Raw genomic sequence first — 17,632 nt, forward strand, 5'->3', positions numbered from 1 at the left:
CGTTCGCGACCGTGTCCATTTCGAAGTCGGTCAGATCCACGATTCACTCGAAGCTTAATACGAGTCAACCAATGAACTTCGAACAGAACGATTTTATCGGAATCCCGTTTGGAATTAATTTCAACGCGAGAATCGCACGAAAAATCCCTTAATCGTTTACGAGACAGACGCAAATCCGGGCTCTTTGATCGCGGTTGACCCAGCATAAAAACTAATTGCACCCGGTAATAAGGGCCTCGTTACGTCCCTGCCCTCCCTTTTCCACCCCCCCCCCTTTTCTGGCGTTCATAATTGTCGGTCGAGCAATTAATTTATTTCGCGACTGCTGCTCCGCCCCCGGTTACGCGACACGCGTCCTCGTACGGGGACCAGGATCCTTGGATCGATGGTGTCCCGCTGGAGTAATTAAACAGCCTTGTAGATCGCGGAGAGGCGAGTTTATGCCAACTGCGCGCCTCTGTGGCGAACTCAATTACCGGATGGGGGGGCAAACCATATGGCCCCCTACAGTTAGAACCGGAGAACTCTGTGTGTCACGGATGGAGAACGCTGGGAATTTGTCGACTGAAAATCGTCGTCTCTGTAAACATCGGTGACAAAGAATACAGTAAATCATCGATGAGTGTTCGAAGGCTTTTCAATGAGATTGAGCACAGTGATAGCTTGTATTTTTAGGGTACAGTAGAGCTTGAAATTCTGAAGCCAATGATATTTGTTTCAGTCGTGTATGGCCATTATTTTATGAAATATTTAATGTTCACTGGCCTTCGAACGCTCATCGAGGATTTACTGTATATTAGAACTCCGTAGACGCTAGTGACTAATATATTGCAATCCAACGATAGTGAAGTTTTCAATCGAAAGAACTTTCGGTGAATTAACAAACGCTTTCGAATGATGTACAAGTTCCTATTTTCCCGTCGATCCATTTAATCCTACACGCCCTTCGGTTTGTTTCTCCGGCGGGGTTGAAGCGCGGATAAATTTACGCCAGCCGCCGCCCGGTTGCAATATGCAAATATGTTTACACCGGGAGGAGGAGATTTACGGCGGCGGCAACGACGGGAAACGCGTCTGCTCGCGAAATTAGACTAGCACCAGGTTGTTTTCCGAACGTGAAACGGCCGGCGGAGGATTTTCCGTGGCTGTTATTCGCCAAATTCAGACGAGATCGTTTCTATGCCGACAATGTACCGCGAAAGGGTGAACCAGCGATCGAAAAAACTACCGATGAATCTTTCGGTATGCTTATTTCAGAATTTTTACTGTTGGTAGTAGGATTCCAGACGGAGATTCTGTGTGAAACTCAAGCTCGATTAAAGGCACTTAATCTTTGAGCAACCACTGCACCCTGTCTGTCTTTAGGAACCACCCTACAATTAAGGGGTGTAGTGGAAGTGGAACACATGCCACAATGCTATAAATTTGCACAACTACTTTCAGGAAAAATAAGATTAGAGCTTGTTAATGGCACAAAAAAAGACTAAAATCCGATACAGATGTGACATGTGCCTTTTTTTACTAACCCCTCCAATGTTCAATTCTTTATACATTGTGATTAAAATAAAATCGAACTACTTTTTTTCTACTGTATACGATCATTTGTATTTTGATTTCTTATACTTTTTTTCCACCTCTAGAGAAACATTATTTATCAACACGATCTCAGACATGGCACACTTGGACGGTTCTTATTTTAACCATAATACATAAGAATTGAACATTTTAGGGTGGTTTCATAGTTACGCCATCCTTTCCATTGCCGATTTTTAACAGTGTGCAATCGACGCTAGAATCATTCCTCTCGGATGAGAAATCACCAGGCACCCTCCTGTGTTCTTCCTCCCCCCTCGAAGAATGAAATTAAAATACTACGTCGAGACCAGATACTCGCGCGGAATATCCGATAATACGATTAACTCCCAGGGCACGAACCTACCCCTCTCTCACTCTCTCACACGATGCAAATGAGTTAAGGATAGTAAATCTAAATTACAACCACGATACTCCTTTCCCCTCCACCATCATTCATCGCCTAAGCGGAATCGAGAGTATGGCCGAGAGTACAGAATCCAGAAGACCACCCATAACCCTTACGGAAACGAACCCTGAATACACAATTTTTCGTAATTCTAAAAAGCAGCAAAAAACCGTGTGTTTATCTTTTAATTTAACAATGTTCTTTTTCAATTTTTCGAGTAAAAAAATTTAAAGAAATAGACTACATTTCTGTACCTGTGGCGCACGAAATATGTCCTGTCCTTGAGGAATAACCAAAGGCATCGTCGATAAGTTTCCAAGAATCCCACATACGTGGTAAAAAAAAAAATGAATTTTCACGGTTACTATCCGCCGGTTTCCCGTAATATCGTATCGAGCGAATGGAGAAACGAGGTGTCGTTGAATAGCTAACGAACGACTGGTGCGGGGAGAGAGAACATCGAAGACCAACGCGTTGACCGGGCCACTAATGACAGGTTAACGAGCAACCGGAATGCCGCGTGCGCGCGCTCGTTAAACACGTTGAAAACGTAAGAAAAATCCCCCTTCCTCGCGACCGGGAAATCCGCTGCCACGCCATTAAATCGTGTTCGCCGCCAGCAGCCGGGCAACACGCGAGCTTTTTCCATCGCAACGATCTCGACGTCGCGGAATCACTGTCGAAAGGGGGACTATTGGTGGCGAAGAGCTAGAAAGAGCGCTGGCACGTGCCAAACCCGGCGAAACTACCAGGCCCGTTCTATGAATTATAATTAGTGGATTTTCTCGTTTGATCCTCGACATTGGAATCTCCGTGCAACTGGAAACCTGTTTTCCGTTGAATCTGAAAATACATAATGCACTTGTCATCAGTTATGCATAATAATCGCAGTCTGTATTCAATTTAATTTATTTAGTTATTTATTATAGGGATATAAGCTTATGCGTACATAAGAATTAAGTGAATATAGAAACACTTACAGGAATATAATATACAGTGAGGAATTAATTGTAAAAGAGAATTTTCAATTCAACGTTAACTTGAATTAAACAGTTCTTAGTGCCTGTTTAAGGATTTCTTAGAGCCATTGAGGAAATCGATCATATCCATAAATTTGTTGGCTGATTTCAGCATTCGATAAATTGGATCACTTGAACTGTATTTAGTTTTTATCATAATAAAATATATGACAATTTCTAAAACACTTTGAGGGAGCAACAAAAATGAACAAGCTGCCGCGATTGAGGACATGAGATCTGACTATTTATAAGCTTGAACATAAAAGTAAGATCGTAACTCTGTGATCAGCGAAAGAAGTCCTATTGACTGTATTTAGTAATGGTTCGTAATCATGATCGTTATACCGCATAGGACTGTTCAATCTAAAAGCAACGTATGTATCTGATAAATATATCTTGCACTCTCTCCAACACGTTATGACATATGGTTGAAGCATACTCTAAATGAGGCCTGACTAAATGAATATACAGTAATTTAACGGTATAAACATTTTTAAAATCAACAGAGAAACGTTTAAAAAAAACCCTAACGTTTCGAGATAAGATGCTTAACAATATTCTAGCTATGCTCAGCTTTCACTCTTCGAGTCCTTGATCGTCGTAGATCATTCATACTCGAGTCTATTCGTCATACGTCGAGACGCGTGCAATAAAATTTTCCATCGATCCCCAGAAAGAAAAGTCTATCGATCGCTACGATATCGCAACACGTCCTCGACAGTCTCTCGATTAATCCGTACAATCGGCCGTGACGAAGAGTCTCTGCTATTTTTATCGTGAATACAGAACAATACTACAAACGACAGATTGAAGAGGATCGGTGTCATCCACGATGAAGGATCCTATGGTGAACGAGAATTAAGGGAGCAGACACAGTGGCGGGCTTCACGGTGGCCGTGAAAAATGGCTCCGCGGAGCCAGCGTATTACGTGGACCGAATGCATCGACAACGTGTGCAATTGCAACAGCAACAACAACAACAACACGGTCACCAACAACCGTCGAGATTCTCGGTGCAACCGAGTCACGTTGTCCTTACCACGGGCAAGGAAATCCTGGATCCGCCACGCAGGGACGATCTGGTCTATGTGCATTGCGCGACAACCGAGGATGAGGACGCTGAAGAGGAGGAAGAGGAGCCGAGAGGATTAACCAGGTCCAGGTCGTGGCTTTGTTGCCCCAGCGATCACAGCTCCGATAGGACCGTCCCTATACAGGTCAAAGCTAGTCAGAGGGACAAGCAACAGGAGGCCGTAAGTTCTTGGGGTGATACGCAGCCCCCTTTTGCGGATCGATCGTTTAATCAAACGGGATACATACTACTCTATATTAGTTAACAAACTGTAGACTGTTACGTCCTCGAAAGAAAACGCAAGCTTCTCACCAGCTAATCATCAAAGACCACACTATATTATCCTACCGATTCGACCACGCATGGGTTACCATAACCTGAAGCGTTCGTTTACCTATGTTTCAAATATATGAGTAATTTAGTCAGAAATCTTTTGATGAAACACCACAGCCCTAATTTTCTACACTTTACCGTTTAGAAATGCCAGGTGTCTTTCGGGCAGACGGAGGTTAACCTTTGAGGGTTAATAGCATTAGAGTACGCGGCACAGGTCGAAAATAAGCAGAGGTAATCAAGAAGGAGAATAAGAGATTTGTGTAAGAGAGGTAGGTCTCTGCCTTAGACATATACGCCAAGAGGATGGACTTAGAACTTGTATGCTAATTGGAATAGAAGCTAGTACTCGTAAAATGGCGAAGATATTCCTCTCCATCGTCGATTTTATTTCAGCCACATCTTAGATGAAATTATTCCTTCCTCTTGAACGTCTCGATAGGCAGACCGCGTGAAATCGATAGATCGACGCGTTTGAACGTTAACTGCTGTGCAGATACACCTTTAATCGCGTCTCGTTAATCCACTCGCTCGAGGTGGCTAGCGTCTCCAATCAGACCTAACGAGTCGAGCTTCCTCTTGACGCGTGGATATTTAGTTTCTAATTTTCTCTAAGTACGTTGGACGCGTCGTCGATCAACCCCAATAGGATCTTATATATTCACCGTCGATTGGGTTTTTCACCCTCGTTAAATCGATCGTGGCCCCGACGTGATTGGTATTCAAAACGTCGTCTCCGTTGTCCAGACACTTTTAGCTTCCTCCATCCCACCCAGGATCGGACGATTTTCGAGTTTATTCCGGCATCGATTAGGAGAAATGGGGGTGGTTGTTCGAAAGGGGGTTAGGTGGGGGTTGGAGTGCAGAGCTCGACGAACCGAGTCGGAGAACGCGTTAACGAATCGCGGGAGGGACAAGCCACCAGGCAGGAGGAGAGTTCAGACACCCGATAATGGACTTCCGTAATTTTTCCCGCTGTCGTATTCGAATCGAAAGCAGAGTAGGGAGAGTCCCTCGGAAGCAGGACGATGTTTCCATCCTTCCGGTTCCCTTTCTACGCCGCCTGCCAGTATTCAGCCTGGAACGGTCTCGTTCACTTTGTTTTTTTTCATCCCGTCTCTTCGGTCTCCCACGTTCAGGATATCTTTCGTCTCGTTCTTTCCCATTTTTACCTTGCACCTCCATATCCAGCAACACTTTTCGCTCGCTGTCGCACTCACCTCGACCGTCTGTCTCTCCGTAAGCTTATGCAGAATCGTCTGCCACCCTTTAAACTTTAATCCGATAGAGACAGAGGCCCCCGTTGGACGAACGACGGACTAACCAACCGGACGATCGATTTCACCGAGGTATTCCCAAATAAACTTTCTTCTGCTGCTACCTATCCATTTTCTCGGTAATTTCGTTTGCTCGTCTTCGACGACTCCCGACTGTCAAACAATCTCTTTGATTCCAACGATCTCTGAAATCTGACGTCTGAACGATATTCTACACTTGGTGTATCTACAACGTCTGCTGTATTACCGATTCCTTGTCGGGTGTCTTATTAGCGACGTTTCTAGACAAGAAGACCGTCCCTCGGTTCAGGATAAATCGATTCCACGTGTCTAACCTGCCACTCGTTCGTTCTACTTGAGACGTCGCAGATGACTTCAGTGACTCACGTATTCGTTCGTATACTTTCCAAATTGCAGTGTAGAAATTTTTCTGCAATTCCTAATTTTTATGTATCCTCGCGATCTTTACTTTTATCATGGTCAATTTTTCTTCATTTTAATCTGACGAAGTAAATGTGATAAAACCCTCTATATGTATAGTACATTTACCCAACTATATGTGTAGGGGCGTTGGAAAAATGAGAGGGGCCCAAGCGGGATTCGAACTCACGACCCCCAGCGCCGAAAGCAGAGACTCTATCCACTGCTCCACGGAACCCTCCTATTTTCCAAAGATGCTATTTGCTCCTTTGTCGGGTATGGAGTTCCCGATCCCACATATGTATAGTATATTTTACGGAGAGTGGTTGTTGAATCTGCCAAGAGTCACACACCTAAAGGAACTATACATTCCTCTCAGTTGTTCAGATAGTTCCCAGCGAGAAAAAAAAACGAAACAATTTCATCGTGTACAGGTTCAAAGGAATTCGAGTGGATTGTTCAGGATGGTTTCCGTACACTTCCCATTTCTCCGACGATTCGACCAGAAGAAAGTGGAACGACCCTGATGAATTTCAAAAGACTTTGAAGCTGTTCGTTCCAGAGATTTGATCACAGTTCCCCGTTAATTATACGAGGCGCGTGTTATAGTGTTTCCCTGAAGATCCTTTTGGATGAGGCGCGTAGCGCCATGCGCGTCATTTCACGGGCCACGCTCTTCTCTCGCAGAGTAAACGTGTCTCTGAGTAACTCTTTTGTCCCGTGGGTCCACAAAAGGACCGTTTGAAACGGTTTGCTCTCGCCCCTTAGCCCCAAGTTCGTCTTCGTTCAACGATCCCCCCTCTCCTCGGATCAAAACCAGCCAGGCTGCTGCTCCTCCTTCTCCCTCGTGACGCCAGGGACAAAAGGGAAGAAAAAGGGTCACGGCAGACTGGTCAAAGAATTCACGATCTTGAAAGGGATACCTGCTTGACCCCCTTAACGGATTACCGGGGCTGACTCCCATTTTTCATCGGGAAAAATCTTGTTACTCCAACTATATCGTCGGTCTTCGTTGATCTAGTTACAGGCTCGCCTGAACCACATCGGAGACAAACCTTGTCGCATACTCCGTGATGCAATTATTGTGTACATTGGCCGTGGAAACGCGATCTATTTCGACCTGAACACGTGTTCCTTTCGACCTTTGAACTTTCTGTATCGAATTACCTGTGGCTAGCCCGGAAGCTTTTGTGAATTACCTTCAAATGCTATTATTCCGTTAAATTCTGCCACGAGAACAACCGATGAAGTCGTTTATTAACTCTTTCAACTCGATTATTTCCTCTAAAGTGACAAAATATTTAGGACAAATCGGAACTAGCGTACTTTGGCCCAATTATACGAAGTATCGAATAGCTAAATTGCAGTACACTCGATTAGATTTTGTTCTTTGACCTTTGTCCAAAACAAAAATGGCTACCTCGATTAACCTGGGAATTAAGAAATTCCGAGTGCAAAGGGTTAAAGATCGATCAGAATCGCCCAACTATCACCTGATTTTTGGTCTCAAAGGACATTCATTCGTCAAAGGAAAAATGGTACCTCGACGAGAATTCGGCTAAACACTGCCTCCACGCATTTCTCTCGTAAAGATTCGTTGGTTCAAACGCAAACAGACGGTTAAATTCAAAGGTACACACACTACGGAAGAAAAGAAAGCATTAAGAGTAGAAACTTAAAAGATTCCAGGAAAACGCTAACGGAGGAAAAAGGCGCGGCGAGTGGGACCCTATATACGTAGGTGGGACCACAATCGGTTCAGGACGTCGTCAATTAAACACAGACGGATCTCTTCTGCTCCGTGGGTCATCCACTTTGCAGGCGATTCTCTCCCGGGTGTCGTGCTCGGGATAGCCTATATGGAGCCATTTCTGGGATATAATTGAATCGAGCCCAGACAACGCTCGCCTTACTCTTGCTGGAACTTTAATCAGGCCCCTGGAATATCATAGTTGGAACAGAGGTTTCTTTGGGCGGAGCTTGGAAGATAAGGGACTTTGAGTTAGTGAAATGCTAGATGAGAAATTAATAATGGATCGGCCGGAACGGAATCGAAAATTCTAACGAAGAAGGAAGGTTTATCTCGCAACTTAATAATTCGTTCGCGACTGTGTCTAAATCGACTACACTTTCGGCGTCGTCGAGCCGACTTGCCAAGTAATTCCGTGTATCAAAGGAGAAGAAACGAAGCCGGGAACGTCAGGTGTATTCGTGAAAGTCGATGGTCCGCCTCTCCCACGGTGTCACCCTTGGCTTTGCACCACTTCACCGCAATTTCCGGTATCGCTTTACTGTCTGGAGTGCCGGTCGACGACGTAGGAGAAATTCGGTCGAACTCATCGGCCGACTCTCCTCGAGCCGCGTGTGTGTCGAAGAGAACGCAGAAAGGAAAATCTCGAGGCTCGTTCAACCTGTCCTATAGATGATCGTGACGTGAGTCATTGCGAAGAATTCGCGCGTTGTGCAACGGACTTCATTTCCAGACCGTGGTACTACACACTGACAGGGGACAGATGGGTTTATTCCGATTCGATGAATCGTTGATCGAAGTGACAGTACACTCCAGTCACGTGTTCAAACTCCAGCCTAGCATGGAGCTTCGTTAAACGGTTCGGAAAATTGTTCAAATAGAAGATTGCCGAATTTGGGTCATCGCCTAGGTTGAACCATTACTGTAACTTATTTGAAATAATATAAATATAATATTTTGTCTAATGACATAAACTGTCGTGTTAAATAATATAAATATAGTATCTTCTCTAATCCAGGCGATGGTTCAAATTCGACAATCTCCCCATATCACCAGAAACTTACAGAAAACCAAGGTAGCTTTATTGGACCAAAGGTTACACAACTACTACATCGCTATTGCCCGTCAAACGTTAGTGCTCGTGTTAGTCGATGAACAAGGAGGATGATAAACGGCCTCTGGGACGTCCACTTGTACCTCGAGCGATACTCCTCCGACGATACTCATGTCCTCTTGCCGCACGTGGGCACCGGATTCTTGCCGCAAGTGCCCACGTTGCAACGTGGAGGAGCCATCACGCACGGTCTATTGTCCGGGCAGGGTGGCGCATCGGCGCAGCTCTTCCCTGGCAGGTGGATGTACTCGTCGGACGCAGCCATGGTCATTGACGCGCAGATTACGGTCAGGAGAAGCGTCAGGGCGAACAGGAGCTTCATTCTTACCCCTTTCTGAGATCACTGAAGACGATCAATTTGTAATTAAGCCTGTAACACAAAGGATTATCGCGTTAATAGATGTTCCACATAGAGGCAGTCAACGTTTCGTGTTAAAAGATTAATAATTTTTTACGTCATTTATCCGTCAACATGCCCACCATCGTTACAAATACACGTTTCTATTCTGTTTAAAAATTCTCTTTCGACACTTTTCAACATCTTGTCCGTTATTCTTTCGCATGCGACTATAATCCTGTTTCGTAAATCATCTTAAAATCTTACTAATTTATCACTTCCTACTACAGGGAATGATATCATGTGGCAGTTCATTGTATTCGTCTCAACAAACACTGTCATAATATAAATAAAAAAATACAGGGTTCCATTTAAAAAGATTAACATGACTTTGATATCTCCCCCACTACTACGATTACAGAAAAATTATTTATACCACGTAATGTCCACCTTTGTACCAAACAACTTTTGTATTAACATTTTTTTCATAACGTTAATCCTTCGTGAGATATTCCACCGTTTCCAGTTAAACGGAACACCCTGTATATTGCGGAAACGGTCTCGTTTCTGTGCATTGAACGACAAACTAATTTACCTGTCGTCGCAGCGCGCACTTTCCACGAGGACCTCCAGTGATCGTTTCGACGCTCAGGTGTACACGACCGGCTCTCGACTGATATCGCGTAATTACGGCCGGTGATTCTTATACGCGACTCCCATCACGTGGCCAGGAATCATTAGCGGCTCGTCGCGTCGTAACGCCGGTTACGCATGGCTGCCGTCGCGCGAAGGACACTCCGCCAAACACGATTCCGCGGTAAACGCCTGTATATATATTCCTGTAACGCCCACAGGAATCATTTTTCTTTTTTTCGTCGCGTTCGCGCTTGAAATGCCCCGAATGCAACGGAATTAATGAGAAGCAACCGGCCCTCCCAGTAATCAGGAGAAAGGACACGATCGTCTGGGACCTGACGCTTCCATGAATGAAGATTACTGTTCGTGGAGAACGACCATTTCTCGTCGACAATTAGAGAACACCTTGGTAGAATGACGTCTGAACGTTTTTCGAGACCACCATGGCACCGAAATCGTTCAGGATCCAAAGACATCCGTTGGGATGTTCGTAGATGTATAATTTCTCTTGGATAATTGTAAGTGCGTTACGACAATGTCTTGACGACAGTGACTTTGAGACTAATCGACGGACGTGAGCAAGGACGAGCTTTCCGGAACTTAAAATTAACAGATCTCTTATTAAAATTCTGTAAGCGTACTGTAGAGACCGATCGGAAGTCGTGTCTAGAAAATTTTTTAATTATCTATTATACTTTCTCTCATCGATTGCTTTGGAGAAACTCAAGATTGGTATTCATGTTTCTACGATTACTTAAGTTTTAAGTCTTATTTTGAACGGTTCCGCAATTTGGGTATCGTCGAGTTTATTCTCAAGCTATTAGTTTTATAGTAAATGCCTCGGAGGTATTTACGTAATAACTGAATTATTCACCATTTCGACGCAGAAATTATACTTTGCATCATTCGTACCTGGACCAGTACCGTAGCGTCGTGAATGTTTGATAGCGTACTCGGATCCTGGGATAACCTGGGGCGTCGATTCAAGGCTGAGCATACTGAAATATTCAATTGCAGACACCGAATTCGCCGGGTGATCACAGCCAGCCGGCAATCAGGACACCAATCCTTATCTGTCCATCTCGCGGATCCTTGATACCGGGACAAGTTGCGTCATCCACCGAATCAGAGACGTAAAAGGCGGAGCTGATTCACACCTGCGACGCCGCAGAATGCTCGAATTACCTGCACACATGGTGTCGATCGATGTTTCTCATTTGCATTTCACGCTCGTTCCACAAACCGCGCACGCAACTGTAAAGAAAAGCCTGGGCTAGTTGTGTCGAAATTACGACTACTTTGATCATTTAACCCCAAAACCTTTCGCCATACAAATACCCCATGGAGAAAATATTTTTCATGGCTGAACATGCAGGGTAAGTGTGGGTATTACTGCGGACTTTTGCGATAGGTTAACTTTAGAGTTCTCGATAAAGCGTTCAAATGAATGAAAGTCCCTGCTTCTTGCTTTTAAAGAAAGTTGGATGACATTAATTCCATAAAAAAATGAGATTTAATTAGAATTAATTAGAATTTTATTAAATTAAAACCACATCTCATTGCAAAAAGTACTGCGGACATGCATGTATTACTGTGTGCCAGTTACTAACGCAATACCTATTTGCAGTGTTAAGCAAAATATTAGTATAAATACCTGTGTCCTGTAAATAAAAAAATTATTTAATTTTATTTGCAAGAAGGATGTGATATAATATACAAGACAGAAGGTATTAATTTATTAGATATTTATAGTATTATATTAAGCCTTATATTACAATATGAACATTAATAATAAAAAAATAAACTTTTCAATAGAAACTCAAAATTTTGTTTATTCTTATTTTTCTTCAATAACATTAATTCTGTAGCTTTATTTTGTAAATGAGTAAATGCGGTCAAACATAGGTTAGGTTACGTAGTCACCTGTCCGCAGTAATAAACACACGTGGTGTACAATTAAAATTAAAAATAAACTGCGGTGAAAAATTAAAATTAAAATTAAACTGTAAATGAAGGATGTACTGTTTTTGTGAAAAAGTAACTCTTACTCTATGGAGTAATAACGCTACATTACGTGTATTACGGTTGATAACAAAAATGTAAACGTTTTTTAAGTAGGCGTTCAGAACCGTCATATTGGGAAATCGATCAAAGCTTCGCCTTGACGAATTTCAAACTACGATAAAAGAATTAATAACAACTTTACTCTACATATTTACTAATAATTATTTGTAATAAAGTTTAAAATAATTTTATCATTAATCTTCAAAAGCTTATACACTTCCCAACATTAAATATTATTCTTTGTATAAATATCCGCAGTAATACCCACACTTACCCTACTCGTTTCAATGTAAAAATGTCATTAAGAAGCTATTCAAACCATCAAAGTGACTAAAAGTAATTAATTTAACCCTATTCTAGGCTCTAGAGTCTAGAATTTAGACCCCTCTAGGATACGGTTGCAGAATCTAAAACTAGGCTCTAGAGTTCAGACCCATTTAGGGTATAGTTACAGAATCTACTATAGTCTTCGCCACCGGTCAACCGATCAGTATTATTAGGTCTATCCTTTGTTCCAGCTACACGCAGCCGCCTTGTCATCTTTACGATCCGAGGTGGCCGAGTTGAACTCGAGGCTGGTGGCAGCCACACGAGCCAGGGAGGCAGCCGAGGCTGCTGTAGTCAGGGCCGAGTTGCAAGCGGCGAGAGTCGAACAGAAGGCGGATCAGCAAGCATCAAGGCACGAGGAGAGGCTGACCGAATTGCATTCCGTGATCGCCGAGTTAGGCAGGCAGCTCGAGAGGCATCGGGCTACTGTGATCGCTGAGGAGGATGAGTCTGGTAAAGGGGAAAGAGGAACCGATTCCGTAAATCTGTTGCACGTGCCCTATAGCGAAGTAGTCGTCCAGCTCCCTCACGATCCGAGGCTCCCTTTTGATAGAGATTTATGGGACCGAAGTGATTCGATGTTCTAACACTGTTCCCCTCCACTGACCCGTCCTTCCGCTCCTCTACAATCTTCCTGATCGTACTTCGACAATTCTTCGGAGAAGAACCTCTTTAACAATTTCTTTTAACAAATTCCCAAAAATACCTTTACTTTTCGGACCGTTGCCCTGTTGTCCCCCTTTAAAGAGAAGAATAGCACAATCTTTTTATCTTCCCATATCAGTTATTCGTATTCGTCCGAGTCCGAGTATATTATAGCATTAAAATGCGTATCGATCGATTTTTCAACTACATTCGTTGACGCCCTTCTGGTGAGACCATTAGGACCTTCTTTCCATGGTCGTCTCCTTCATAGCGTTTTTATGATTGCTCCAGAAATCGAAACGAGCAGAGACGCGGAGGGCTCGATCACGAACCCGGTCGAGGAGAGCGAAGCCGGAGGGGACATTCAGGGAGACGGGGACCGTACCTTAGGGGATGCCGATTCCAGCTGTTGCGAAGACATCGAGCCTCGCGCCGTCGAGGTATCATCAATCCCCTGACTTAGGATTTTTTATATTATCGAGTTAGTGACTATGAAAGTGGTATAAGTTAAACATTTTTTTAATTGAACGTATCACTTATTTGGTGTTACATCGATTTGCATTACAGTAATATGAAAGAGTTTTAGTAGAATATTTAATTTACTTAAATCATTTTTGTAATCGTATTGTTGTACTATCAAAAATGAAAGAACCCCCTGGGGCCTAAAAGAATAGGCTTCCCATTCTTTATACGTTAAGTGAAACTCGTCTATGGGATCACTTGCTTCTACGTTTCACGACCGACAGCCTGATTACGGGAACTTCTCTAATCGTACCTCGCCGTCTGGCCCACGTTCGCGATGGTATTAAACTGCGATCGACTTGGACCGAAGTAATTTAATTGCACGGAAACTATGGGAATATCGGAAGTGTTCCTCAAACGATCCCAAAGCTTTCGATACGAACGTTGCAATCTCGATTTTTTTACGGAAGTTTGCCGTCCTGTAATCTGTTCGAAGGTGATGGTACTTAGAGAATAGTTTCCTTTACCGTTTATACAAGTTTCGTAAATTGGCTGTCGTTTCTGGCTCTGTAATCGAAGGGTTAAACTGTTCCTACTACAGTAAATCATCGATGAGTGTTCGCAAAAGATCTTTACGTTAAATACTTCTATTTCATCCCCACTACTGGGGTCGATTCCCCGTTGGAATCATTTAATAAGATCAAAAGCCTGCGTATCAGTAAGACAACAATCCAGAATTTTATGTACAAAGTCCGGAAGTTTATCAGGTCTACGATAGACTGTTCCAAAGCGATTCCGAGTTTTGTGTACTTCCTACAGTTTATCGAATCGATTCTTTGCTTTAATCGATAGAATGGAAGGGAACAGTTGGACAGTCCAGCGGCGTTACCAACCCCTGAACCGACGCAACAAGCGGCCTCCTGCCAAAGCGTGGCGGTGGCGGCGTTGCAGGACGAAGTCACGGCGCTCCGGGCGGAGATCTCGAACTTGCAGGCGCAACTGGCCCATTCTAGGAATCAGAGGCAACAGGCTGGTAGTGAGTCGCCGCGCAGGGAACTAAGGGTACGATGACGATCGATGGTTATCATAAAGTACCCATGGTGGTGAACGATATGATCAGTTAGAATGCGGATATTTATGCATTTATAGCGTCTCTTATAAATAAATGCAATAAACTCAAGGTTAAAACAAAGTTTTATACTACTTATGTCTTATGGAAAGAGAGTTCAAAACTCGGTCCCATTTTCCTGTTTTGAAATCGTGAATTTTCATAAACTTCCGCAGTCTAGTGATCAGTAATTCCGTTTGCTACTTGAAACCTGGAACAAGCTTCCGCCCCTGGAGGCGAAATTCATTGTTCCGAGTCTGTACAAGTTCTCCAGAGAACCTCCCCACTCCGTGACGTTGAAGAAATTTTCTTTTTTCGCCATCGCTTCACCCCAGGCACATCGGCCACCCTTTGATCAACCGACACTTTCACGAAAAATGTTTATCAACCCTTCCACCGACGTAATGTTTCCCCGTGTGCTCCTTTGATTCCCGGCAGACAACGAGAGGCAACACCAGCTCGCCGGAACCTTTGAGTGCACCTTGCTCGCCACTCTTGCCGCCCCTGCAGACACCGCCGACAAAGAGCTTAACGAGGGAGGAGGCGCCGGTTCTTAAAATGGCCGAGAGGGTGAGACTCAGGAGGACGGACGAGAGGCACATCACAGGACCCGATATTACCAACTTGGGGGTACGTTATCGTTACCGTTGTGTGTCTGCCAGTGCTCGCCTTTTACCTTTACGGTTATACGTGGCTGGAATTCTCGTAACGTCTGCACTCTATGCGTTCGTTGCAACAAACTGCAATGGTCCGTCGTTTAACTTTGTCTGTTCTTGTAGATCCTGTAAAGTTCATCTTCGTGTACGTCATCGGTGACCAGATCGGCTCGAGATTGTCATCTGGGATTTTGATGGCCATTTACAGAATAGTAGCACTGATTGACTGTTATGCAAATCCAGAAGCGTAGATGCCACCTCTAATCGGATCTGCAAAAACGCAACAAAAACCCAGACGATTATCTCGAGTCATCCCCTTGTCAATTGTTCGAATCAATAAAAAAAGGTTATACAATTGTCAATATTATAATTAAAGTCGAAATGTGACCCATTAGGTATGCTCCACGATGGTGGCTGAGCATCTGGTGTCCGATCTCCTTGAGCACTCTAACCTCCAAGAACTGAACGGATCCGAGAAACAGTTCGAGGTTGAAACTGAGAGGCTAAACAGTAGGCTGGAACATGCTCGAGCGAATAACGCGGTTCTCGCGCTTACCCTGCACGAGAGTAAAGCACAATGCGACAGGTATAGTCGTAATTTAACGCCCAAATGACGTGTTGCAGTTGTACGATCGGTACCAGTATTTTCTTCTTCCCCAGATTGAGTCTCCTGGTAGGGAAATACGAGTCGAATGCTACCGCCTTGCGTCTAGCTCTGTCTTACAGTGATCGTGCGATAGAAGCGTATGATGTTCTTGTGGCATTGCTGGAAAGTGAGATCGCCTTATCCACGGAGAGAAATAGCATCACGATCGATAATAGAAGGGCAGCTGAGCACGTAGCCTATCACGTTCTAAATAAGCTAGAGAATGAGTGCGTGAACACACTGAACGCACCCTGGGAGGATAGTATAGTCTTGTCCGATGAGTAAGTGCGTTTATGTCCCTTTATAATTGTACTCTCGGTGTACGTAATCGAGCCGTGTTCCTAGATCCGAGGTGACGTGGTCTGTCGACGACGAGCAAAGACTCAGACGGCACATCAGTCGACTGAAAGGGGACCGAGCGATGGTCAGGTCGACTGCGGTGGAATTGGAGAGCGTCCATGCGGAACCTTTGAACTCAAAGAACACCATTTCCCTCGCGGAGGCCAGGAAACTGGACCTGGAGACCGCCGTGCTCATGCAGGTTCGTCCCCTGGTCTCTGTATGTCAATGGATGCTTTCGATTCCAGGGATAAATATAGTAGTAATATAGATGATTTGGTATAAATATAGTGCTAATATAGATAGTAATGATCCGTGCAGGAACTAATGGCTATGCGAGAGGACAAAGCGGAGCTACGGGCGCGGGTGTTCCTCTTGGAAAAGGAACGAGCCACCATAGAATTAAAGTTAAACGCGCGTGACACGCAAATCACGGCTCAACACGCCGCCATTGAACATCTTCAGGGTCAGCTTAGCGATACGGAGGCCATGCTGGCAATGGCTACAAATAAAGTGAGATTGCGTTTAAGAAAGGAAACCATCGGGAGTTCTTTGAACTTTTTTGTATTCAATTGTGTCCCGTAGGATCGTGGTTTAAGCGACAACGAAAGCGAGGGCATCGAGTCCGAATTGATCGAGGCACTGGGTCGTGAAGCTAGACTAAAAGAACGTTTGCAGGAGTTGGTTTCGACGTTGGATAAAGTTAACAAGAATTCGGAGCTTAGACATCAGCAGTCCGCTGAACTGGTGAACGATTTGAAAAGAGCGAATGGGTAATTGGATTAAGGACTAACAAGCAGAGGTATACTTTGGATCAAAAATGTATTCTCTCATGGATTATCTATGTTTTCAGAGCTCTGGTGCAAACTTTAGAGAAATCTAAAAAAAAATACCAGTCTAGGTTAAAGAAATTGGAACAGCAAATGTTGGGCATGGTCGAAAGGCATGCTGCACAGGTATGAATTTTAACTTAGTAAACTGACAAATGACATGGGTGCAACTTCATTTATTATGATTTTATGTATTTTGTTTTACAATATACATGATTCTCCTTCGTCTCCTCGCTTCAATTTCAAAAGTGTGCAAATCCTCGACGAAGTAGCACTTGTATACAAAGTAATTGTTCTCTTATTAAAGAACTACTTAGGTAGAGACTTCACATGTGTGGATTAATCATTCTGCAACTTCATTGCACGTAATCTTCTTTCGATCTCCTCCTCCACACGTTTCTTCTTGTATGCTCTATAAAAATTAACCTCTCCAACGTGCCAGTGTATCATAGTTAACTCCAAGGCAGCGCCTCCAATGAAGAATAGTGGTAGAAGACGAAATTCACCGAGAGCCTTTGCAGGCAATCTGTTATATAATATCCTTAATTTACGTTGCGTGTTATAAATCAGTGTAGATGATGACATTGTCTACTTAAGTCGCTGCACGAACCGACTT

The 17,632-nt window shown here is 43.8% G+C and overlaps 1 protein-coding gene across 1 annotated transcript in view; it reads left to right on the forward strand.

The window, feature by feature from the left end:
* Nucleotides 1-17,632, forward strand: part of LOC107190536 (colorectal mutant cancer protein) — a 49,319-nt gene that overhangs the window by 31,260 nt on the left and 427 nt on the right. Inside the window, exons 4-13 of the mRNA XM_015579346.1 lie at nucleotides 12,522-12,783; nucleotides 13,267-13,415; nucleotides 14,290-14,499; nucleotides 14,984-15,175; nucleotides 15,597-15,787; nucleotides 15,862-16,128; nucleotides 16,193-16,388; nucleotides 16,508-16,699; nucleotides 16,772-16,959; nucleotides 17,040-17,142. Coding sequence (XP_015434832.1) covers nucleotides 12,522-12,783; nucleotides 13,267-13,415; nucleotides 14,290-14,499; nucleotides 14,984-15,175; nucleotides 15,597-15,787; nucleotides 15,862-16,128; nucleotides 16,193-16,388; nucleotides 16,508-16,699; nucleotides 16,772-16,959; nucleotides 17,040-17,142 — 1,950 coding nt within the window. The remainder of the gene's footprint in view (nucleotides 1-12,521; nucleotides 12,784-13,266; nucleotides 13,416-14,289; nucleotides 14,500-14,983; nucleotides 15,176-15,596; nucleotides 15,788-15,861; nucleotides 16,129-16,192; nucleotides 16,389-16,507; nucleotides 16,700-16,771; nucleotides 16,960-17,039; nucleotides 17,143-17,632) is intronic.

This window comes from Dufourea novaeangliae, unplaced genomic scaffold, assembly GCF_001272555.1.
Source record: "Dufourea novaeangliae isolate 0120121106 unplaced genomic scaffold, ASM127255v1 scaffold187, whole genome shotgun sequence".
NCBI lineage: Eukaryota > Metazoa > Arthropoda > Insecta > Hymenoptera > Halictidae > Dufourea > Dufourea novaeangliae.